At 35.8% G+C, this 27275-nt stretch overlaps 1 protein-coding gene across 1 annotated transcript; it reads right to left on the reverse strand.

The window, feature by feature from the left end:
* Window positions 1-1058: 1058 nt before the first annotated feature.
* Window positions 1059-26506, reverse strand: LOC128018653 (sodium-dependent neutral amino acid transporter SLC6A17-like). The gene is made up of 12 exons (XM_052604307.1): window positions 26162-26506; window positions 21516-21932; window positions 17747-17904; window positions 14866-14992; window positions 13845-14026; window positions 13270-13380; window positions 9240-9481; window positions 8868-9060; window positions 7987-8179; window positions 7666-7825; window positions 7298-7460; window positions 1059-6695 (listed from the first exon to the last, which is right to left on the reverse strand). The coding sequence occupies exons 2-12, from the start codon at window positions 21808-21810 to the stop codon at window positions 6327-6329; spliced, it is 2193 nt and encodes a 730-aa protein (XP_052460267.1). The 5' UTR covers window positions 21811-21932; window positions 26162-26506; the 3' UTR covers window positions 1059-6326.
* Between the last annotated feature and the right edge of the window lie 769 nt (window positions 26507-27275).

The raw sequence follows: 27275 nt of genomic DNA on the forward strand, positions 1-27275 counted from the left end.
AGTGTGATAATAATAATTTATTATAATAATATAATAATATTTACTATTTTGACAATTCTTATATTTGTATTTTAAGTTCCTGTTGGTTTCATAATTTGAACACTGCCTGAACATCTGTCCATGTGCCCCGGTTGGGAATCTCTTAATCGATTTGTAGGCATTCATTGTTTCCAGTCAGCTGTAAGAGCTTCAGGAAGGTTGGCTTGTTTTAACATATCCGATGACCTGTCAATTCCATTTTGACTTCCGCATCACTTCCTGTCAGAGGAGGGACTTCTGGCTTCACACGCTCCACTGGAAAGAGACGCACTTAGGTCTCATCCTAACATTTAACACTCATTCCTGAGATCTGGGAGAAATCTCCAACATTTTTACTTGGGAATCAGAGAGAATCAATGAGTTGTTCTCAATATCAGTTTTCATGAACAAAAGATAAAATGGTGCACTTATTCCCTTTGCCCCTGTTTACATTGTTTGTTTTATTACAATTAAAAACTGAAATAAAATGTGTAGCCTTAAAGTAAAAATTATATTTATTTAAAGAAATGTTGAAAATTAAATAAAAGTATTTAAAATAACTGTTTTCTATTTTCATGTATTTTTAAATGTATTTTTAGGTGATTTCATCAGTCATTACAGTGTCACATGATCCTTCAGAAATCATTCATGCCGATTTGGTGCTCAAATAATATTTATTATCGTTATAAATAATGATTGTGCTGCTTAATGTTTTTGTGGGTACAGGAATATTTTTCAGGATTCTTTGATGAATTAAAATGTTCAAAGCACAGCATTTATTTAAAATTGAAATCTTTTGTAACATTCTAAATGTCTTTCCTGACAGTTTTTATTAATTTTATGTGTCCTTGCTGAATGCCAGTATTTATTTCTTTCAAGAAATCATACTGCCCCCAAAATTGATTTTATTAAGCCAACGCTCAACACAGGAGACACACACCAAAGCTAAAACACACGGATGCCCAGGCCACTTGTCATCTTTTTAATATTGTGATTGAAAAAAAAATATGATTAGTTGCATTTCAAAGAACAAACACACATTGCAGCGAGAGAACCAACTTTTTATTGTTCGTTTTTGTGATGGTCCATATTCAATATTCATAACTGTGTTCTCCCAAGTGAATTGGAAATACTGTACAATATCAATGACACTGACTAAGAGACATTAAAATAGTCCTTGTATAGCTAACAGTATACTGTGACTAGTGATCTGAATGTGCTATTACCCAACAGAACAGGGTTTGACTAAAGTTTTAAGAGCATTGCTCTTCTTCAGCAGTGAAGTCCTCCAATGCTGCTACTCTCAGAGTTACAGCGGCTCTTGTGGCCTCACGGACCATCTGACCAACGTCCAAACCAAGTAAATGCCTGCAGAAATATTGCTTATAAATCTACGACTAGTACAGCACAGAAGTGTAGACTGGAACACGTTTCATAGGTGCCCACCTTAATAAATGATTTGTGGATGATCTTTACAGTACTTTGGGGGATTAAAAATACATTTACATTCACATCAAGTATATTTCTAATGATTAAAATAGCACTTCCAGAGTGCATTAGTACTCTATTTTTGACTTTCCTCCTTAGACACAAAGTGCGGAAATGTCCTAGCTAAGTGTGTGTTACTATAATCTAACACTACTAAAAATTATTGTGCTGAATATAGTTGGACTAAACGTAAAAAGTGTGTGAACATTTTGACTTTTGACGCAACCTAGAAGCAGCAAACGATAAAACTGCGGATACTAATGCTAGAGGAGCTTACAGAAGGTGCGGTCTGTATGATAAGCTGACATCCACGTCAAATTTAAACCAAAGTTTACATTAAAAGCATAAAAGAAAACTTTAGTTCTGTGCACTAACCAACAATCTTTTGCGGCATGAACACACAAATAAGCGAGTCGTGTTCACAGAGGAACCAAAACTCAGCTGGAGGTGAATTAAGGGAGGTAAAGGACTCACAACATCAAAATAGCAAAAATAAAACAGCTTTTTTTTAACACACATACACATAAATAATACAATAGACACTACCCCCATATACAACACACACACACACACTATTGCACAATGTACAAAATAATTAAATACTCTACACTTTTAACTGTACAACAATATCATACACATCAGTGTTACAAGAATTCACCTGTTTGCTTTTCATAGATTTCTCAGCGCTCGTTTCACAAAATGTACACCGATATTTACAGATATAATATCCAGAATCACAAATATACATAAATATACAGTTTAGCACTCCGCTCCCAAACATTATGGCCTCCAGCACCTCTTGAAAAAGAAAGAGATGCTGCTTGTACATTTCATCAGCTAAAATATGGCTCAGCGTTTACACTAGAATCAATCTCCTTTCAAGAGGTCTCAGAGATGCAGTTTTCATTGTTTTCAGGGCAAAATGAAAGTGCAGTTGTGTCTGTGCTTCAAAAAGATAAAAGTGTGCAACATGATTTCAGATTGTCGAAGACATTTATTGGATTAATCTCAGTAGTCGAGTCTGATCAGTATCTGGTAAGATTGTAGTGAACGCAAGCTATGAAGGGTATCTGCGGTTATTTATTAATGAGTTCCTGCTGCATGTCATCACTGCAGGATGTACAACTGTAATCTATTACCACCATCTGTGAGCATCATATATAGAGAGGGATGTGCTTATCAGTGTAAATCAGATTTAGAGTGATATGAATATTACTTACAAGCCAAAAAAAGGCAGAGGAAGTATTTTAACTTCTGTATTATGCACTCTAATGCATGTTCAGATCATGCAATGTGCATCTGCTGCTGAATGTTGTGCTTGGCTTTGTACTAATGCAGTCCATTAAAGGTGCACTCTGGTCTCTTTCTGTTTTCTACCTAAAAAGTTTTAGAAAAAAGGAATAGTAGTTCTGATAAAAGTGGACCGCCGTTGAAGATCCTTGATGTACAGTTTCATATTCGAGCTGCCCACAGAGGAGATTTTGACTGGACAGCTGTACTCTCCTCTCTTTTCTATGTCTCTTCTTGTTAGTAACTTGGTGCTGTTAAACTATACGAGCTGTTGTGGCTCAGTGGATTATTATTTTTTCAATATTATTTCAGTGTGAGATGTCACAAGTTGAAACTTTGTTTTAATGGCTTTTTATTTATTATTATTATTATTATTATCATTATTAAATAAACCAGTTGAAGTCGCCTCTGTTTGTCAGTATAGTATAAACAATCCTACTGTGGTGTTGTGCTTGTGAGATGCAGCTCTGGGGCCTCTTGTCTAGAGAAGGTAAAGTGCACAACTGTCACAAGCAAACAACAACAACAACAAAAAAACTATATATGTGTCACACTAACCTTTGAGTATAAGTAATAATGAGAGGCACCAGCTGTGCTCAGCGGAGGGGTGGGAGGAGCACAGAGACTTCAACACACTAATCAACAGCAAACAGCGACATCTTGCGACAATATTGTGCAATTGCAGGAGCAACGTTAACATTAACGTACTTTACCACATACTAGACAACGACACACTACAACAAAAAAAAATGTGTTTGTGAAATTCTAAAATCTTCCCTGATTTATGAATCAAGTGCTCTTTCAGTCCCATCTCATCTGTGATAAGGGCAGGCTCAATGCACGAGACCACTTTAGTAATTCTTGTCTAGAGGGATGGCTTCACATATTTCTCAGTCTCTTTCAGTGACTGACGGCACAATCAGGCAAGCAAGTGCAGAAAAGGTGTGGGCTCTTTCAAAGTCCACCCAAAATGGAAAACTCATTCATCATCATTGACTCGTTTCTCATTTTGTTTCAAACTCGTGTGACTCAAAAGAACGTGTGGGAAAACCAACATGACCAGTGAAAGTGAATGGGGACCGGAGCCGTCAATCTCCTAAACATCACATTTGAAAGAAGCACCTTAATGGAGGTGAAAATTGTTAGTTTCTTTTACAAAGCAGCTTGAGAAAATAATGGACAACTTTTAGGTTTCTTGTCTTTTTTTAAAAAGCTTGACAGTCCCAGTACCTGTACCACTTCCAGTGACCATGAAGAGATTTTTCTTGTCAAGGAGGGGTTTCAAGATGTTCCTAAAAGACCCTTGTTGTGTCCCTACTCCCTAGCAACCACAGCCTTTTAGGAACATCTTGAAACCCCTCCTCGACACACACACACACACACACACACACACACACCTAAGGAGGACTCATTAACATGCAGCCGTGTTGTTTCTGACACAGGTTCCCCTGGGTAACCAGCCTAGTCCATGTCTATTTTTACCGCAGCAGCCTTTATGATAGACTCGAAAGCTACAAGCAGCTGGATGATCAAAAGCTTTGCCTTTGTACTCATCATTTCAATAAGACCCACAACTCCTGTCCTACTCTCCTTCACACTTTGTCTGCTCTCCAGCCCTCTAGCCCTCTCTGAATCTATTCTTAATGGAATAAATACTGAAAATGAACCACATTCATTAAAACCAGTGCATCTGTTATGAGCACATAAACCACAGTAATTAGGAGAGTATGTTAGGTTTACAGGTTATTAGGCAGTGAGCTTTTAACGGCAGCAAATCTCAATCACATTAGGCAGTCTTTAAATATTCACTACTTTTCATTACTATACTTTGGTTCCTCAATAAAACTGGTCCTCTTCTTCCAGTTCAATGTATGTTACTTTATAAAGAAGCTTAACTGTTTTTCTACATCAGGTTGAATTGCAGCAATCTTTTAAAATCACTTTTTTAAACTAAATATATATTTTCCATGGCCTGTGTAGTGTATTTTTTTAGAGAGTAAAAAGGAAAGAAAATGCAACAAATACAGTGCGGAAAATATTTGGTAGCGAATCAAATACTTATTTCACTCACTGAAATGCAAATCAACTTCTAACCTTTAATGTATTTTTTTTCTGGATGTTTTGGCTGGGATTCTGTCTCTATACTTAAAATAAACCTACCATGAAAATTACAGATCATTAATTTCTTTGTAATTGGGCAAACTAACAAAATCAGCAGGAAATCAAATAATCAAATAAAAATACTTTTCCCCGCTGTATCACACATAATTTTTGAAAGTCTTTGAAAGTCTCATATGCTTACCCATGCAGCACCATTCCCTATTTGGAGCTTATCATCTTCATCATAAATTTCACTTGGGATAACTATATAGACCTAAAATAGTTAGCCTCCACCAAGCAAGATAACTTTAAGTAAACCTCACAATTGCAGCTAATGCCACACAATTCATTACAATTCATACTATTATTGCCACTGCTGACATTGAAATTAAATAAAAGTTGTTCTCATTCAATTCATGTGTAATTTATTAAGATGTAGTTATTGTGCTTGGTGGAGTTTACTTGGCTCAAACCGTACCCCTTATTGCATCCTGGATAGTCATTTCTTGTGCTCTGTGGAAATCACCTCTCATCAGGCAGTCACATTTGTTTCCATCATTAAAAAAAACTTGAACATAAACTTAAAAAGAGATAAATCCAGTTTCAAAAACAGCCTGAACCTGACACTTATACTTCATGTTTGATACTGCATTGAGACTACATACGTATGTGCTTTGTGTTTGAATACATATATGTCGTCCTCTTGTGCTGAGATGTGGACATGACAGACTGTTAATGTGCAAAGTCTATAACCAAGAAAACGTATTAAATGAAGATGTACTTCCGTCAGTACCCGAAATCAAGATATCAGTTCACTCTACTCTCAGGTGGTCTGTCTTTAACAGTGACTCTTACATAATATCCACTCGAGGGCTCATTATAAGAAGTGAAAGCGTTAGTTATTCTGAGTCCTTCTGAGTTGACTCCCTTTATGAGCTCTAAAGATGAGTTTAAATGAAATCCCTTGCATGGCATCTCTTATACATTTTGTAAGATGTCTGGAGTTCAGCAGCATTGGTAACACCTTAACCTGAGCGACAACTATTACCTCAGAACTCACAGAGAGGGATGTGATACCAACCCTATGACCCCGAACGAATCACAGAGACCAGACCTGAAGAGTTGACATTAATTATCTGTGTGTGAAAAATAACTTACCAACTCACCAAGTAAGCCACCCTACATTCTGATCTGAAAGCTTCAGGCTCTCTTTCACCTTCAGACCAACATCTGTAGTCCGTATGAACAATTGGGCTCAAGGGACCTTTCTTGTTGGGGAAAAGGAAGGATCTCTGTGTCTTTGTTTTCTTGTTGTCCTGCTTCTTGGAATGGCTTGGGTTAAGGTGTGACCAACACTAGGACCTTCTCACTCATCTGTACAACATCTTCTTTCTCTTTCCGTCTCAGTCTCGGGTTGGTGGGTTGGAGGATCATGACTCAGATTTGGGAGGAGCAGGGTTAGTCTGGTAACCACTGCCGTAGCCGCTGATGGAGGTAGAGTTGGTGATGAGCTCCACAGGAGAGGTGCTGCCAGGACCCAGATAGGCCCGGTGACTGGGCATGGGAGAAGGGGCTTCGCTGGGGTTCTTCCCAAGGATGAACCTCGTCTCATCTTCCAGGGTGGAAGCCTCCTTTGTAAGGCTCTTGCGGTAGGAGACGGACAACTTGTTGGAGCCGTCTGGGAGCCAGTTGAAGTGACGGGCAAGAAAGACCAATGGAAGAGGAAGCATGGCCACAATGATCAGAGAAAAACACATGGCTAGTGCCCAAGGAGGATAACTCTGAAACCTCTCCATGGCCTGATTATAGAGAGATGGAGAGAAAAGAAATGGTTAAATAGAATCGATTATTAAATAATATTAAAGTCCTTGAATAATTTATGATTTAAATGTAATTTATTTCTAACTTCCTTATTGAAATACATGCACTGTTCAAAAATTGTGATTTTTAAAAAAAGATTTTTTAAAAGAGATTAATAATTGTATTCAGCAAAAATACATTCTATTGATCAAAAGTGACAGTGACAACATTTATAATGATACAAAAATTTATATTTCAGATAAATTCAGATAAATTTCTATTCATTAATGAATCCTGTAAAAACTTATTTTAAATTGTAATTATTTTTTCACAATATTATTGTTTTTGTTGTAACTTTGATCAAATAAATGCAGCCTTTCTGAGCATAAGAGACTAATTTTTAAATCTTACCAAACCCAAACTTTTGAAAATAAGTGTATATATATCTGAATTTGGACACTGTATAGATGCAACTGCATATACAGATAGTAAAGAGGGGAAACTGACCCATATATGTAGACTAGGGGTATTGATATAAACTAGGGCAATAGGAATAGAATGTGAGCGAGAAAAAGACTAGACAGACTAGTGTGTAACTAACCAGGTCTTGCACCCATGCATTGTATCCCGGAGGGCTGATGGCCATCTCTACCACAGAGGCAGAAATCAGTATGAGCAGACACACTGGAGACACATACTTCCATAGATAGAAGTAAACACTGCACGGTCTGAAACCCAGCATGTCCTCCAGATCCTGCATGAACCTGATGAACACCGAAAAGCATGCAGAATTACAGGACTGATCAATAATACCAGACACAAGGCAAAAAATAAACTCAACTGCATGGAGACTATCTTTGGCATTGGCAAGAACAGACAAGGAGGAGATCTAATGTCAGTCCTATTTTAAGTAGCTCTTGAAGCAAATTGCCAGAGAACTTCACAAGCATAATAAGTGAATTTGCCCACCTTTTAGTGCCATAGATCCAGGCTACAGAGACATTCTCCAAGATCACCACAATGGTGAGGGGCAAACCGGCAGAATAGTCATCAAACATGGTAACAAAGTAGTTCCCTGAACGCTGGACAAACAGCAAACCGCACAAAAAAGCCACAATACAGCAGCCCACTGGGGGAAAAATAAGATCATACAGGTTACTCAGCACCACCTTAAAGTGGCCCAGTATCACCATAATTATATTATAATATCCACTGGAAAATAAGAATAATGAAATAAACTAATTTCAGATTAAGAAATGGGACAAAAATAAAGAAACCAGGAGCTCTCACCTGTGAGGAACTCTTTCCGAATTTTGAAAGTATCCAGAATCGGTGTGGTGATGCCAGTCATGGTGCCGATCATGCTGCCCAGGCCCAGGTTTATCAGCATGAAGAAAAACATGACCGACCAGAAGGGAGAACCGGGGAAATGGGTCATGGCCTCGGTGAAGGCAATAAAAGCCAGACCAGTGCCTTGAACAGCCTGATGTTAGAGAAAAACATGATGATAAAAACAGACTCCTTTAAAAATCGAATAATAAAACATTTTAAAATGTATTTTTATTTTAATTTTTTTGATATAAAATAAAGATTTTAAATTGTATACCCTGCTTTTATAAATACAAATACCGCAAGATACCCCCAGACGGCCCTGAGAAATGTAACCCCAGTAATTAAATAACATTTAGCACACTAAACACAAAAATATTACATCTAAAATAAAGTGAAATGATGAAACACTAAAGCTAACAGTCATAGAGTAAAGATGAACAAACTAAACTGAAAGGACAAACTGAAAATAAACTAGAAATCAAAAAGCTATACTAAAAGGGAGCATACTTTTGCTCCGATTCCTTTTTCCTTCTTAATTTTAGAACTGTACACACAATTTTTTCCCCTATAAATGGACAGATTAATGAATGTAAAGTTTATTTTGCCAAAACTAAGCTAAACTGGAAACACATATCCCTACGAAAATATTTATTTTTTAAATTAAGTTTGTTAAAAAGATCCTAAATAGCTTGAACCTGTAAAATACATTCCATAGTATTATGAATTAGTAAAATACATAATAATAATGTAAATGCTTTTCTATTGAGCTTGGTTTAATTCATGCTAAATGGCTCAGCTGAAACCTGTGAATGAAGACAGCTCATGGGCTGAACACCTGCCTTATTGAGCTCATCCTCCAGCAGACACGGCTCCAGTCCCAGCTGCGCAAAACTGTCTTCTTTCACAATCTTTATTACGCCGTACATCTCGGCATACTCTGACGAGGTGAGGTGGGAGAAGTTGACATGAGGAGGGATCAGATCCTGACTCAGCACATTTGAGTTCAAGTAGCCCAGAATCTTTTCAGCATTCCTTCAGGAGAACAACACAGACATGAGGCTGCCGGATGACCTCCAAATCCAGCTTCCACATTTAGATTTAAAGAATTAAGCATAGGTATTGTTTCACAATGCAAAGTGTAACTTAATCCAATCACAAAAATGATCCTTTTATGAGAGAAAAACACAGATATATTAGGGGGTCATACGTACTCCACCACACATTTCTCGTTCATGACGTTGGCTTTGAAACCCAGCACAGCAAACACCACGAGTGTAGCCAGAATAGAGGTCACGAAGTTGATAAAGGAGACCAGAACGGCATCAAAATGGCAGTTGTTGTCTCTCTTATTGTAGCTGGAAAACGCGATGACTCCTCCGAATCCCAGACCAAGAGCAAAGAAGACTTGAGTGGCAGCTTCACGCCACACCTGCGGCTCCAACATGATCTCTAGCTAAAATTACATACATTTTTTTTAAATTACATTTACAGTATTTGATTCAAATTTTAAATGAACAGTGCCAAATAAGTGCCAACATAGCTGAAAGCCTTCAATTGTTTATAATATTTGATTAAGCTAATCCAATCATTCTTCATAATGTGAATTTGATTAAATATCCCACCTCCACCACAAGGAGTCCCAACACCCGACCAGTGGTGGACGAAGTACACAAATCAAGTACTTGAGTAAAAGTACAGATACATATGGTAAAATATTACTCCAGTAAAAGTAAAAGTACTCCTTTTTCAATTTTACTCAAGTGAAAGTACAAAAGTACTCGAGTTTTTATGTACTTAAGTAAAAAAGTACTGCAAGATAGATGTTTGCAATTTTATATAGGCTACTTAATTTAATTTTATATTAGCACATATTCTTTTTATAATCCTACTGCTCAAAATACCTTGGATTTTTTCAAAATAACCACTATATGGAGTCAAGATATATTTTTGTTGTTGATATGGACTACGCTGACGAGAGTAATGTTCACTGTGAAGCTTACACTGTGATGTACCTGAGAGAAAACAGAGATGACCATCTGATTTTCACCAGTAAGAAAAAAGTATTTTAAAGTTTGTTGTTTTACAGAATATCAAAGTTACAGTAAAGACCAAAAGTTTGGACACACCTTCTCATATAAAGAGTTTTCTTTATTTTCATGACTATGAAAATTGTAGAGTCTCACTCAAGGCATCAAGTGCTATTTGAGCAAGAAGGAGAGTGATGATGACCTGGCCTCCACAGTCACCGGACCTGAACCCAATCGAGATGGTTTAGGGGTGAGCTGGACCGCAGACTGAAGGCAAAAGAACCAACAAGTGCTACGCATCTCTCGGGGAACTCCTTCAAGACTGTTGGAAGACCATTTCAGGTGACTACCTCTTGAAGCTCATCGAGAGAATGCCAAGTGTGTGCAAAGCAGTAATCAAAGCAAAAGGTGGCTTTTTTGAAGAACCTGCAATATGACATATTTTCAGTTGTTTCACACTTTTTTGAAATGTATATAATTCCATATATAATTCCACATGTGTTAATTCATAGTTTTGATGCCTTCACTGTGAATCTACAATTTTCATAGTCATGAAAATAAAGAAAACTCTTTAAATGACAAGGTGTGTCCAAACTTTTGGTCTGTACTGTATATATGACATGATAATAAGGCCTGAAGTTAGGAAGAACATTTTACGAAAAAAAAAAAAAATGTAAATAAAGATAATGATTTTTTTCCTTCTCAAATCTTGTCTGTGGAATAAAAACACCCCTGGCCAAACGGGGTGCATCTCTTCCCACTGATAATTACTGTAGTTAGCATGTTCTGAACATCACATCCTTTCTTTTCTAACCAGATGTAAACTATATTTTATATATATATATATATATATATATATATATATATCAGTGGTGGACGAAGTACACAAATCAAGTACTTGAGTAAAAGTACAGATACGTATAGTAAAATATTACTCCAGTAAAAGTAAAAGTACTCCTTTTTCAATCTTACTCAAGTGAAAGTACAAAAGTACTCAATTGTTTATGTACTTAAGTAAAAAAGTACTGAAAGATAGATGTTTGCAATTTTATATAGGCTACTTAATTTAATGTTATATTAGCACATATTTTTTTATAATCCTACTGCTCAAAATACCCAGGATTTTTTCCAAAATAACCACTATATGGAGTCAAGATATATTTTTGTTTTGTTATTGATATGGACTACGCTGATGAGAGTAATGTTCACTGTGAAGCTTACACTGTGATGTACCTGAGAGAAAACAGAGTTGACCATCTGTTTTTCACCAATAAGAACAAAGTAATTTAAAGTTTGTTTTACAGAACATCAAAGTTACAGTACAGACCAAACGTTTGGACACACCTTCTCATTCAAAGAGTTTTCTTTATTTTCATGACTATGAAGAATGTAGAGTCACACTGAAGGCATCGAGGGCTATTTGACCAAGAAGGAGAGTGATGGGGTGCTGCGCCAGATGACCTGGCCTCCACAGTCACCGGACCTGAACCCAATCGAGATGGTTTAGGGGTGAGCTGGACCGCAGACAGAAGGCAAAAGGGCCAACAAGTGCTAAGCATCTCTCGGGGAACTCCTTCAAGACTGTTGGAAGACCATTTCAGGTGACTACCTCTTGAAGCTCATCAAGAGAATGCCAAGAGTGTGCAAAGCAGTAATCAAAGCAAAAGGTGGCTACTTTGAATACAATATGACATATTTTCAGTTTTTGTTATTAATATAATTCCATATATAATTCCACATGTGTTAATTCATAGTTGTGATGCCTTCAGTGTGAATCTACAATTTTCTTAGTCATAAAAATAAAGAAAACTCTTTGAATGAGAAAGTGTGTCCAAACTTTTGGTCTGTACTGTAACTTTATATATGACATGATAATAAGACCTGAAGTTAGGAAGAACATTAAGGAAAATATAATTATATTTTCATAATGATTTTTTCCTTCTCAAACCTTGTCTATGGTTTAAAAATTACCCTGGCCAAACAGGGTGCATCTCTTCCCACTTTAATAATTACTGTAGTTACCATGTTCTGAACGTCACATCCTTTCTTTTCTACCCAGATGTAATCTCTCTCTCTCTCTCTCTCTCTCTCTATATATATATATATATATATATATATAGGTGGTTGAATAAAAATATTTGGACATTATTTATAAAAATTACCTCAACTTAGCACCAACAAGCTTGTTAGTTAGACAGTTAGCATCAGCTAACAAAATTTACTTATTTCCAGTATTGTTATGAATAGACATTCATGTCTGTCTACTCGTCTAGTTAATCCAAACAATATACATATGTATAACGTTACTGTTGATAAACAATATAAAAACAGACGTCACATAGGACATTTTAATAAAACTGTTAACATTATGGCAGCGGGGGATTTGAACGTGCATGAGTTATTGTATTTAATCTGTGTTATTTATTTTATTTTTTATTTTATTTTTTAACCTAAAATTGATGTGTCTGCACTCGAGCATTTCAGTGGGCTTAAATAGATCTCTCTTTACAACGGATTTAGTTCCCAAACAACTGAAAATTTTGACCTAAATATGATTTTCAGTTACAATAATTAATCCAATATTTCGACATTAATAACTTACTTTTAGCAACATCATACGCACGCGCGCTCACAAGATCTCCCGGTTCTTACTTCTGGAGACTCGCACTAAACGGTTCATTTGAATCAGTGAGTGGTCGACTCCAGAACAGCTGCAATCGGATCATTCTAATTCCTAAACGAATCGTTTGGTGCAATTTGCGATCCGATTTAAGTTTATTTTGAAAAGACTCAGTTCATTCATGATGAATCAGACACCGCTTCTGCGTCTCGGAGCACGTGATATTATAGGGAGTAACGATATGTTTTATGAAATGTAGTGAAGTAAAAAGTACGATTTTATGCTTCGGAATGTAGTGAAGTAAAAGTAAAAGTTACTCAAAATAAAATTACTCAAGTAAAGTACAGATACTTGAAAAATGTACTTAAGTACAGTAACGAAGTAAAGCTACTCCGTTACTGTCCACCACTGCACCCGACAAGTCGCAATTTTTAGCCAGATAAATTTTCTCTTTACACTGTTGACTCCTCCATCTTTAAGCTTTGCTTACGTCGCTTGAAATATGTCCCTTAGTCTCAAAGAAATAAATCCTTATCCGGATAGCCTAAATATCACGTGTGTTTAAAATCAGCGCACGTTGTAGACTTGGCTTACCTTGGGTGTGAACATGTGAGCAATGCCGTCTACTGCTCCTTTAAGAAACATCCCTCTCACCAGGAAGCAGAAGAGCACAACGTATGGAAATAGAGAGCTGAAGTACATCACCTGCGCAAACACGGTGTAACAATTGTAATTGTGTTTTGGTCAAATGTTTTACAGTGATTTTTGGCATGACATTGACATTTCTTAGAAACCAACTGTGCATTTATGATTTTGCTATTATTTATTACAACAGGACCTACATTTAGCACATTATAAATATGATTAATATTCTTCAAATTGTAATCCTAGTTGTTTAAAAAAGATATTTTTAAACAGCCGGTAAACAGGTATTTCTCTGTACAAACTGTGTTTGCTAAAACTGCACCATCATACCTTGCTTCAAGGAGAAAATAAATGTTCCACTCTGAGAAAATAATCATAATTGCACATCGTGACTGTGTAATTGTTCAGAAGTGCTTGATAACCCAGCATCTGCAGATTGTGCCTTCAAGCTATCCGAAAATTGATGTTTTTCTCAACTAAGCTGATTCTCATTTCATTATCTCACAGTAGCAACTCTACCTCACCTTCCCAGAAGACTGAATGCCCTTTATGACAGCCAGGCAGACAATTATCCAGGCAGCCAGCAGCGACAGAGTCATCCTCCAGTTCAGCCCCCCGCTGTCTGCGATTGTGCTGGTGATGTTCAGGGTCTCGCGGTACCAGAAGTACGTGGTTGCTGAGCTCTTCTCACACTCCGGCTCCACAACTAACCAGACAAAGAAAACCAGAGGGACAAAATTAAATCCATGTCTATTAATATTCCTATTCCTACTTTGATGTAGATCAGCTTGTATTTCTTAGGATTATATTCTGATTCATAAGGCTCCAAAGTCTGAATTCATATACAGTTAAATAACATGGTGGGAAAACCAGCATCCAAAACATAACATATGCTGGTGACCTGCCAGTATTTTCAGCAGAGGACACTGCCAGACACTTCTATGGGGATCTCTAAATACTGCTTCTAACAGCACAGTAGCGTATCAGAGAAAGATGTAAATAAAACTGGACCCAAGAAATATGATTTGGCATGTACAGCAATTCTTTAAAGTTTGTAATACATAAAGACCACAAACATAAAGAATGTCCAAATAGAGTTTGAATTTATGCTAGATTATTATGGTTTTGGGTTTTATTTGGACATAAACAATGAGTGAGACTGACTGCAGGTCTCAGTCTCTGTCTAGTTTATTTTCTACTTATTGACCAGGGGTCGCTGCTGCAGGGCATGCTGGGAAGTTTAAAACACACAACATGCCCTTGAGTACGAGGCTCAGGGAAAACATATAGGAAATGTGACGAGGTGCATTATGTGTATAGGGTGGAATATACTTTAAGAAAGACCGCAATGCTACAAGTCACCAAGAGCAGCAAATACTGACGCATAACAGACTGCAACTTTATCAAGGGCATCTGTTGTTAGGTATAAAAACAAAACTCTTTCATTATGTCTGCATGCAATTAATGGATGATACCTCAAATTTCTACAGCTTTGAGTGTGACCTATCTTTATAGTCATTATGTGAGAAACTGCAGATCACTCACTGGCTTGGGTGCCATTCCTCCTGATAGGACATTCGCTCCAGGGCAGAGGATACTGAAACGACTGAAAAAAGTAGAAGATGCTCCAGCCGATAATCACATTATAGTACAGACCCACAAAACCACACACCTGCAGAATGAGAGAAAGAAAAAACAAATGATACTTAAAGGGGTAAAACTGACCAAAACTTTCTCTCAAGATCTCATCTAGTCTACGGCTCATTTTGCCTGACCTTAGACCATTTACTGAACATTTGAGTCATAATGTGCACTGAAAATAGCAACATAGGTGGCAACATCCAATCTAACTGTCTGGCACCTTCTGGGAATCTTCTGGGAAGGTTTTCTTTACTTATACCATTAGCTACTTATTAGACAAACAGAAATTATGACTGCAACATGCCTACATGCCAGTTTAGTACATTTTTGTTGCATTGTTGGTATTGTTGTGGTCAGTCATTTTACAGTACATGTCAGTCAGGGTAGCTCTTCCTCACAGTTGTATAAGCAAAGATGTGCACCTGACTGTGCTTTAGACATGTGCCAGTATTCGGTAATGTTATATATCACGGTAATGAATATGCACAATATTGTTATCGTGGGCACTTCTAAATACTGTAAATAATTATATATTAGAAATGATTCAGAATTTGGGATGCATTTTAAGAATACTATTCCCATCAACTGGTCAAAATGCACAACACCGCTGTATGCTACTTGAAAGACGCGTGTGCACTCTGATGTAAACAAGCATGCATGAGAAGCACATGGGGAACATGTGAGAGACTCGCTGAATGAAAGCGCATTCACTCGCTGACAGCAGATGACACTAAACTGCAGAAAATCTAGCCCTAACTCTGGAAACCCCATAAATAAAGCAGCTGCACTACTTTCTAAAATATATTTAAATAATTTTAAATAGCCATTCAGATTTATGTATTCACTATGGTGTTCATCACAGCGCCAAATACTTAAAAAGTTAGACTTAATAGACTATTTATTTTCAAACCTATTTTTCATTTTAATTTGGACTACAACATGCCCTAGATATTGACTGAAAGTGTTTTGATTCTTTATTGTTCATTCACAATTTACATTAGTTAATTCATAAGTTAACATAAACGGCCAATGAAAAATTCTTCTGAACATTCATTCATCTTAGGTATTCCAATATTTAATAACACTTTGTTAAAATTGAAAGTTGCAACTGTGTTATTTAATGAGTTAACTTGACCTAAGACTTGAATTTTTTAACAAAGATTAATAACTACTGTAGCAAATGTAACTATTGCTCATTGTGAATGTTAAGGCATTAACTAAGGTTAACTAATGAGGTCTTACTGTAAAATTATACCTACAGTATGAGTCTTTATAGTTCTTTTGCACTTTAATCTGTGTCAACCTTTTTAACTTTATATATTTTTCTGTATTGCTTTACTGAAAATTTTTGTTATAAAAAAAGTTATTTAACCCATAAGACCACTTTTTTTAAACGAAATATCAATACAGCGATAATACCGTATACCGTGATAAAAGCATTAGCAAATAATCACAACAGGAAAATTTGATACCGGTATTTCCCTACTGTGCTGATAGTCAAAAGTCTGGCTCCTGGAGTCTCATCTGATATATGATCAGATGACTTAATGCATAAAGTCTTTTAACTCCTAAAACTCAATAGCATTACTTCATTTATACTGTCCAAATATAGAATTTGAACACAAGTGAATGTGTTCTGTGTGCTGAAATAGCATGTATGTTCAGGGTTTAGCAACTTGCGCCTGTTAACAGCAAATCTATCTCTTGATTTTTCCCCTGCGGTCTGTTACAGGTCAGTAATGGTTCTTTGCAACGTCACAGGTCCACAGCACATTGAGTTAGTGAATAATTGAAGCACTTCATGGGTATTAATAGAAGCGGCTGCAGCAGAACAGCCACATATAGTTCCTGAGTATTCCTTAACAGTCATTTTAACTGTGGGGCTCTTTTATTTAAAGGCCCATGATATCAAAATGGCTTTCCTTGCATATTTTTTCATTGCCTTCATGTAGAAGGTTAACACAATTAAGGTTGATTCCCAGTCTGAAGTCAATGAATCCAGCAGTCTCATTCAAACTACATACCGAACACTAAACACAATACAAAATACATTCTGGACATGTTAATTTTCAATTAAATGAATCTTGAATAACAGAACATTTAATATTATAATAAATAATTTTATAGAATTAAATACAAATAACATTAAATAATTTATTTTTATTTTTTTATAATTCAATACAATTATATTTAATGGACAATAAATATTTCTAATAATATAATAAAATTATTATGCTTATAATATAATTTGTAATAAGAGAATGCAAAAGTTTCTAAAAACAAAATGCAAAAGAACACCATTGTATCATATATCATCATATTTTCAGATCAATACCCATCTGAAACGTTATGTGACTGTGCTCATATTAAACTGATCAGAGCACCGAGTCTAGTAAAGGATGACTCAGCACAGAATGGCTGATCACTTTTAGGCTAGTGACTCGTCAAAAATAAATGCTTCAGTTAGGGCCTTCAGAACAGTGAAATTGCTTATTGGTCTGGAACACAAAGGCTTCACATTGTTTTGTGACCCCTTTTCAACAAAACATTAGCATATGAACTAGAATCTCAAACTGTATCACAGTCAATCAATCACAGTCTGAGCTGACATAAACCAGATACTCACAAGTTGATGTCATTAAAGTCAGCAATTTAAACACAACCATTTTCACACACAACTGATTCCCTGATTTATACATAAACCAAATGAAGCAAGATGATCTCAGTCACTCATTTCTGTCTTGTGTTTCAGTCCCCTAGTTTCACCAGAAGATCATCCACTCACCATCAGGCTGGACACTCCAATGCCACCAAGTCGTGGACAAACATAATTCCATACTCCTATGCTTCCTCGACGGATCCTCTGGCCAACCGCCAGCTCCAAGAAGAAAAGTGGGATGCCAATAAGGATTAGAAGGATGAAGTATGGAACAAGGTAGGCACCTGAAAAGAGAGACAGCGACACTTGTAAACACAGAGTAATGTCCTTACAACAGTGTCTTTAATGACCAACCAATAGCCCAAGATCAATCAAGCTAGTGCACACTAAACTCACTTTATTCTTTCAGAATGTTTTTTTTTTCTTTGCACTTTTTCTTTTTTCATATGCATACAAATAGCTAATTGTCTTAAAATATGTTTCTTGCTAATTAAACAGAACACAGAGTAGAATTCATATGAGTGATTGCATCTAAAAATGTTATATGACTGCCTGGGATGTTTTTCCTCATATTTTCATATATTGATATTAATTTAACTGAAGTAAATCCTATAAACGTGTTTTTAGCAACACTATTTTCTCTAATATTAATGCATATAAAGGTCACGTTTATATATTTTGTAATGTTTTGATTTCATTTACGTCATAGATTAACCTAACTACAAGAAACATTATATTGTAAGACGTTAAATAATATGGAGTGACAGAGATTCACAACTGAGTCAAAAGACAATATTTAATCATTTTTTAAAGATATCCTTGATATTATATATATATATATATATATATATATATATATATATATATATATATATATGTGTGTGTGTGTGTGTGTGTGTGTAAATACATATATATACTGATATTTCTATATATTTTTGATCAATAGATATATTATAAAGACGTCAAGTACTAGGACTGTTCATCTACTGCAGGGAAAAAGGAAGTAAATAGAACAGAACATTAATTCAGGTCAAAATATTGCAAAAGTAGTGCAGTTGACTGGACAGACTTAAAAACTAGATTTCCATAACTGCGCTATATTTGGATTCACTGGTTATACTTCTCTTTTGATTACATTTCAAGAATACTTGATTTCACTGAACTAATGATTTGTAATAAATATAAACATTTTCCTGTAGAGAACTATATATTTTAACAAAATATATGATCCGTCACACCATATTCTGAAATATTTAACTCACTGTTTATGATACAATATGGGTTCAATTAAAATCAAATATTTTCAAGCAGAGCAAGAGCAAGTACAAAGCTTTATTATTTTCACACCTTTGTTATGTTTTGTTTTCCCTACATTTTCTTGATAAATTTGAAGCACCCAGATGCTGCAGATGGTATCTGCTATAGGCTAATGACAGTCTGAGCCTCAATAGGCATGAATGAACAGACAGACAACAGAATAAAACAGCAAGTCATGCTGCCGAGCCCTGACGTCAAACCAGCTCCATGGTGATGAAGAGTTTGGTCTGAGCAGAGCAGCCTGTATTTGAAGTCAAAGAACAATCTGAAAACAACCTCTTCTGTAGATGTGGAGTGCACAGTGCTGCTGGCGGATGACCACAAACCCATCCGCTTTGGAGACTAGTGAGTGTAATTAGAGCCATGGATGATCACAGCACTGCCCTCCCTTGGCCTCGGTTTATGATGACTGACTGCTTGTTATCAGTTTGATTACAGCATTTCTTTGTGTTCGATTTTGAGGCTTTTTGTCTGGGCTTTATTTATGCATACGACTGATGAAAAGGAGACAGCAGGTCTTGCATAGAAAGAGGAGATGGGAGGAAAGAGAAAGGGAGGGACAGACAGATGAGAGGAAGAAGCTGGAGAGAGCAAGGGTGCATATGGAAACAAGGCCTTCTGGGAAACATTTATAATTGCTAGACAAGCAAGGACTAGATATGATGATCTAATTAAGGTATCAGGTTTCACTTTTCAGATAACATTAAAATGCCCAACATTTTTATGTCCATCTTTTAAGAAGCTTGTTTTTTCAAACAAAGATGTTTGTCTTTGCAATTTGATAATATTTTCATTATAAATCTATTAGTAGATAATTTGCATTCAATTACGCACTGCAAAAACATTTTCTTTATATATTTGCATTTTTTATATATTATGTGTGTGTATATATATTCTTGTTTTTCAGTAACTACTGTAATTCTAAATATACCTAAATATAAATGTACTTGTCTTAATATCTTATCAATCTTATCAAAATAGAGTATGACATTTTTTTTTTTTTACATTTTACCTCATGGTCATTTTTTTTATATATATATATATATATAAAATATAGTATGTTATTTTGCTCATTGATTTCTGAAACAAACCATTAATTTCCATTACCTGAAATCAATTTACTCCAAATTTCTGACCAGAGACCGTGAAACAGCATGAAACAGTACATTTCACATTAAAGTAACATATAAACAATGAATAATAGTCCATGCAGATAAGAGAAAGTGACAGCGAGAAAATTAAACGCACACTACCAGAAATAATAACGCACGCTGGTACTGTCAGCTTAATAAGTTTAGAGGGACCACAGCACACAAGGCATTCAACTGACCCATAAAAGCCTGTCTCAGTGGAAATTTGATAAATTTGATAAATTTTAAAAGTTTAATAAAAAATAGTGAAAACGTTAAAGGGATAGATCACAAAAAAATGTAAAATGTAAAATATACATGTACTCATTTGCATGCCGTTCCAAACAAGCATGACTTTGTCTTCATGAAACACAAAATATTTTTGAGAAAAAATAAAATAAATAAAAACATGGCCACGGTTTTCTATATAATGAAAGAAAATAAGGATGTCTAATGAATAAAGAATAAGGCTATCAAGCTCCAAAAAGACAAGAACAAAAAAAATACTCCACAAGATTACATTATATTAAATGTTTAAGTTAAGTTTTTTACTATAAATGTTGACATGTCTCCTAGCTCTTGTTCACAAGAAAAGAGGGTTTGCATTTGTTGTGCATTTTGATGCAGTTGTGGAATACACAATATGTGTGTGCACCGCTGCTGAAATCAACCTCTTACTTATCTTTATGAATGCACATATGTTTTGGATGTTATATGCTTACAAAGTATTTGTTTTATTTCCTTATGAAGGAACTAAATGCAACAACATTTTAACTACAAAAACAAATAAATAAATTAAGGAGGACATTACATTTTGTGAAGCAATGTATGAAGCACTACTCACACAGAAGTCACTTTCAAACCAAGCAGCTTTCTGTTGGTCAGTGCAGCAAATTGACTTGACCAACTTAAACATAATCTGTGTGGGGATTTATTTTACATGAAACCCCCAATTGTTCAGCTTCATGTTGGAATGAGTGGATTTCACATGCAAAATTTCACAGAGCAAATGTAATTGGGATTTTACCTTTGGGTATAGATTTAGTTCTTATACTAGGAGCCCTAAAAGGCTGGTGCCATACTAAAACCAAAATGTATTGCCAGGTTTAACGGTGCAACACTGCTTAAGTTGTAAATTAGTGCTCTTAATGACTTATTTATGAGCATCTCATTGGATGCTTATTTATTAAATATTAAACCCACTGATTTTTGCTTTAGTGTTCATCTAATAGAATAAATCTGTGCAAAGCACTACCTGACAAAACATTTAGGATACTTTTTAGTGCTTTTCTGTCTCCATTCATTATAACTTCATGTAAAAGAGTGACCATATTTCTCCCTTTGTGTACTATAGAAGAAATGTAGATTAACAGAAATATAAATTTTTTGCTTAACTCTCCATAAACCTCGTAAAAGTTATGAGTGCACATCACTAATAAGTAACTCACCTCCTCCATTCTTCTGGCAAAGATAAGGGAAACGCCACACGTTACCCAGGCCCACTGAGAAGCCCACCTGGGCCAGGATGTACTGCAGCTTACTGTTCCAGGCAGGGCGACCGTCTTCAAGGTCAGGAGAGATGTCTGGCTTGCCTATGGGCGGAGGGCCGCCTCCTGCCATGTTCATGCTCATCTGACTGCTCTTGTAGTCCATGGGAGCCTCCAGCGCCAGGAGGTCAGCCACAGACTCCGTGACATGCTCATTACTGAGCTCGCGCTGAGTCACTTTACTGCTCTTGGGCATGGTTGTGCCCTGTTGTGCTGATCCTGACAATTAAAGGTGTGAAAGAAGAGCCGGGTGGAATGGAGGTCACAAAAACTGCCCCTTTGTCTTGATACAGGTTTGGACAACAAAGCTTTGTGCTCCTGTGAAAAGAACATAAAAATGAAAACAATATGACTTAGGGTCATTATATACAGTATCATCCAAAAACTCGACCATTTGTGTTACATTTAACATTTTTTTTTTTTCTGATGTGTGTTGTCTTTGTTGTTGAAATTTAGAACCCATTCTTAATATTATACAATTAATACAAACTTAAAATTGACTTTCGTTTTTGGCTTTGGACTACAGAATTAATTGCATGAGAAGCTAAGCAATCTGTTGTAATGGAAGCCAAGGCTAGCACTGGCAGAACAGATGGATTTCTCTGACCCTCTGCATAGAAGTTTTGAACAGCATAGGCCTGCTTATTAACCAAGTACAATATTATCTTTTTGCAAATTAAAAAAAAAAAATCCACTGATGTAAAATGCAATAAAAATAGGGATACTGTGAAATGTTATTACAGTTTCAAATAACTGTTTTCTATATTTTTAAATTATTTTTTATACAGTATTTGTGTCTGTTATGGCAAAGCTACATTTTCAGTCTTCAGTGTTACATCATTCTTCAGAAATCATTCTAATATGCTGATTTGATTAAAGAAACATTTCTTATTATTTTCATGTTTTAAAATGTTGTTTGTGTAAAATTTCACAAGAACAGCATTTATTTGAAATTGAAATATTTTGTAACATTAATGTCTTTACTGCCATACTGATCATATTAATGAGTCCTTGCTAAATAAAATGATATATTTATTATTTATTTTTTTATAAAACTGACCTCAAACTTTTGAATGGCAGTATACTGTATATAAATACAATCATTCTGCAATTGATCTATAAATAAAATTATTATTATAAGATGATTAATAAATGCCAGAGTGTCAGAGTAGCCTAATCACCAAAGCTCAAGCTCAAAATAAAATATTTTTTATTTATAACTTAATTCATAAATTAGAAGACAATAAGTTAATTAGAAGACAACCAAACAATAGGGACAAAAAACTGCTTTGATACATATGCAAGTAAAATGTGGAGAAAGTTGCAGAATTGGATAGAGTTTAGGGGTTTGCATTTGTAGTGCATTTTTCATGCAGTAGTGGAAAACACAATGTGTGTGGGGGCAGACACATATTTTATGCTATATGTGTCATCCAAATGAAATTCCAAACCCAATGCAGTATTTTGTACACAGTACTTTCTTCCTTAAAAAGGAAGTAAATCCATTAACATGCTAACTTATATTTAACAGTAAAGTTATACATTGCACTAAACGAGCAGTTTAATTAGTCTAATTAGGTGATTATCAGAAGCCCATTGGAAAGAATGTTAGTTTAGTTTTCAAATAAGAGATCAAATTTGTGCAAAACAGCCTGAGATTAAAAAAGGCAGCCACTGACTACCTTTTAATCTCGACCATAGGGCCCATAAATATGGGAGAGGAGATGCATGCAGCATGAGCTGAGAATTTTATCTCCTGAATGAATATGAAATGTGGCAACAAAGCTGCCATCTTTGCTCTTCCCACTTTTGTTTATCTTTTGTAATGAGAAGCAGCCTGAGGCACTGAAAACAAATCTACACAGCTTATCTCAAATACAAGAGGACACAAGATGTTGATGTGTTACTAGGCAATGCCCACCCACAGCCCATGAAAACCGTATTCCGAAAAGGCTAGATCTGCCCCGGGGAACCATATGGGGAGGAATCCAGTTACTTTTAAGAGCAGACATCACCATGGTTTGAAATGATAGTAGCAAGTGCTTTGTTTTTGTGACATGGTCAATGATGACAGACCACCAAAAGACCATCACTCGCTGAGTTTTGAACTTTTGCACTCACTGTGAAATTTTGCACAGTGTTCAGGTCCAAAACAGCCTGTCCGGGCAGCAGGGCGGTCAGTTCTACGTCATTATTATGGAAGGGATTATATTTCAGTAGGAAGCAAACTAGACCTGAAGATTGCTGCTCACACTATGCTTAATCTCATTTTGCTGTGCATTAAACACAAGGGCGCTGATCACTCATAATAAAGTTCATGTGCTTGGTCAGATGATGCTGAGGACTTCAACAAACACACCCAACCTTAACTCTCCTTGGTGGTGATTCATTCTTTACTATTTTGTCCAAGAATATAAAATGTGGTGCCAATCAGAGCCTACCAACAGCATGGTTACAGCTTAGTTACTTTAGTCTGTACAGCTAAATATCCTGTTCATTCCACTGCATGTTATAATGTGAAATGTAAATATTTTATCTGATTGGGTTGCTAGGCAATAGAGCTTGATGAAATTCTCACGTCTCTGCTTCATTTGAATCCGAATGCTCTCTGTATCAGAACAGTATGTGACAGCCCATCTATCCAGTGCTATCCAGGATGAAAAATGCAGGGATGAAGGAATGTGCATGTTGTGACTGCAGCAAATGTGAGGACAGCCATGCGCTGACTGCAATGTCAAGCTCTCATTTTCTAGAAGAGTAGTACAGTATTTTTTTTTTTTTAAAGATTCTTTCTACAATAATTATACTACAATAGTGTAAATATTGTAAACAGATAAAGAAGGTTTTGGCTCTTACAGTGTGAGAACAAAATGTTAAGGAAACACAACCATTTGCAGAGATAATAAATATATTAGCCTCTTTGGGTATGAGAAAAGACATTTGAGGGATTAACATATCCTTTGGTGTATTCAATCATATGCAATTTAAATCTATTAACAGTATGTTGCTAATTATTTTTTATATTATACATCTCAAATTAATGTGTATTCATTTTAAATGTATGTACAGGCCTATATTTCAACTGTGTTTTTAAATGTTTCCATAATGACCAAAGTTGAATTTCAAGAGCATGAAAATGAAAAGATGAGATTCTGGTCCGCAAGAGATGAGTTTTTCCTGTTGAGTGTTCTGTTGGCTGTTAAAGTTTATAACTCAAGCTGAAATATTATTATATTATATTATGAAATATTATTAGATTTATTAAAGCTTATCTTATCTTATGATTCCATTTGGTTTTTGGCTTTGCACTACAACATCAATTTAAAGAGAAGCTTATATATTTGTTGTTATGTTTTTCAACCATCTGTAGCAGTGTTGAACAGTATAGGATTGTGGTAGCCTACAATATCAATTTTACAATTACATTAATTAATTGATTAATTCATTTTTATAAGAACGTTTGGTTCATATACAAAACGACATATTGTCACTGAAAGCAATTCTTGAGAAGTAATAATAGTGTACTATATACTGTTTAAAAAATCTATTTGAAAAAAAAAAAACGTTAAAATACAGGCTTATAACGAACAGAAGAAATAATTTCTTGAAAAAAAAAAAATTCCTGCCAACCCTAAAAATAGGCCTATACAAAACGTTTCCGTAATGACAAAAAGTTACAGTACAAGTTAGTCAGAGTGCGCTAAATAGACGCTCGAGAACAAAAGTAACGACAGCAACAGAGAGTTATCGTATGATCAGTATCGGATGTACAACAACAAAACATAACTCCTGTAATTATATATCACTCTACTGTTTATTAAAGTTTATTACTTATGACTGTTCAGTGACAAAAAGACAGTTTGTGTGAATCAAACCTCAAACTATGTGGTGTGGAAATTATTATTATGAAGGTCAGTGAAGGAGCAGGACAAACTGCGTCAACTTGATACAAACTTCCATACTTTAACATTTTTCACAATTTTACCTTTATATTCACTTTTCAAACATAATTATTTTACTTCATACAAAAAAAAAGAAGAAAAGAAAAGTCATGTAATTAAATAAATCACGTGCATCCTTTCATTTGGGAGTAAAGCATCACCTGCCGATGCTCCAGACTGCGGTCACGGACAACGATAGCACTCACCTATACTCCCTCATTCACGGATCTTTCAACAGTAATCTACACGAGCAATACGCTTACTATAGTTTAAAAACATAAACACGTGGACCACGCGGGGCTTAATGTCATCATGTACCTAAAGGGGACCAGGCATTGTGCAGCATCCTCAAGGTCAAATATTTGTGTCAGGTTGACCTAAAACTGACTAGCCTCTGATAACATGAGTAACCTCGTGAATTACACACAACTGGACAGTAATTGCTGCTGTGAATTATCGACAAGAAGTACGTGCAGCGTGCTGAAACGCTTCATACATGAGAGGAATACCAATAAGCTGGCACAACGCAATCATCGATTAAAAATCCCTTGCTTTTATTACGACGGGTAGCCTACTAAAAGAAGCAAATCCAAGACTCTCACTCACCTAACTGGATGTCGAAGAGTCCGAATCTGATGCCAGTGTGCTCATGTAGGTCTCAATGAGTGATAATAACCTGAAGATTCAGTTTGGTGGCACCCATAGAATGAGTCCTCGTTGAGACACTTGATGTGCTGTTTCCGCGCTCACGACTCAACCTGTCCAGAAATGATCAGTGAGTGAGTGAGCGCGCTGCCTGACGCAAAGCCCACCGCGCACTATTGTGTATTCAATATCAGCCCAAAATAGTAACTTTGGGGTCACGCAGACACATCCGTGGGCGTTTCCCGCGACAGACCTTCTTTGATTTGTCCTCCAGTGGTTAAAATTCAAAGCGCATCTCATTTCTCCTTACACGATTGGCAGAGAGCAAATTACTATAGGTGTACGCATGAGTCACGAACGCGCTCATACGTCAGCAGACGCGTAATGTGTGCGCATCCCATCCCGTCCAAATTCTGATGAAATACCTTTTGGCTATTGCAAAGTAAATTCTTACCTACCTTTCAAATGCACAATGCTGTCCAGATCTGTCCAAAGGGGTCGAGTTATGTTTTTTTTAGTTCATAAGGTTGTTTCCCACATTTTTTATCAATAAACTCCACTATGAACCCATCAAAGCAGTGAGAGGTGACATTAGCTAAAATCTGGAGCTCTGTTAATGCTTTTTTCCCCCTGCTGTCAGAAAGGCCATTTCTTTGCACATGCGGATGAGTCTGATTGTGTCTCATTCTTCTTCCTGACATGAGGATTTATACTGTCCTTGGTTCTGGCTGGTCTGGCTCAATTTCTTTTAAATTTTCTTTTCAGTTTCTTTTCAATTTTGCTGCCCGAATTGAGATGGATATCGCAGATTGCTGATTAATGTCTTCAGCAGATGTTTTTAAAAGCCATGCCATCAATCACGTCTGCATTACTGTAAACATAAAGAGTGATTTAGAATGCATCCGTTGAAGTAAACAGAATACTTTGTCTGAGATAGCTGAATTTATATATATATATATATATATATATATATATATATATATATATATATATATATATATATATGAAGAGTTCAGATGCAAAAGCCTCTAAGTGCCATCTGAAATTTTCATCTAAAATTTGGATTTTTATCAAC

The sequence above is a fragment of the Carassius gibelio genome, chromosome A8, assembly GCF_023724105.1.
Source record: "Carassius gibelio isolate Cgi1373 ecotype wild population from Czech Republic chromosome A8, carGib1.2-hapl.c, whole genome shotgun sequence".
NCBI classification, from domain to species: domain Eukaryota; kingdom Metazoa; phylum Chordata; class Actinopteri; order Cypriniformes; family Cyprinidae; genus Carassius; species Carassius gibelio.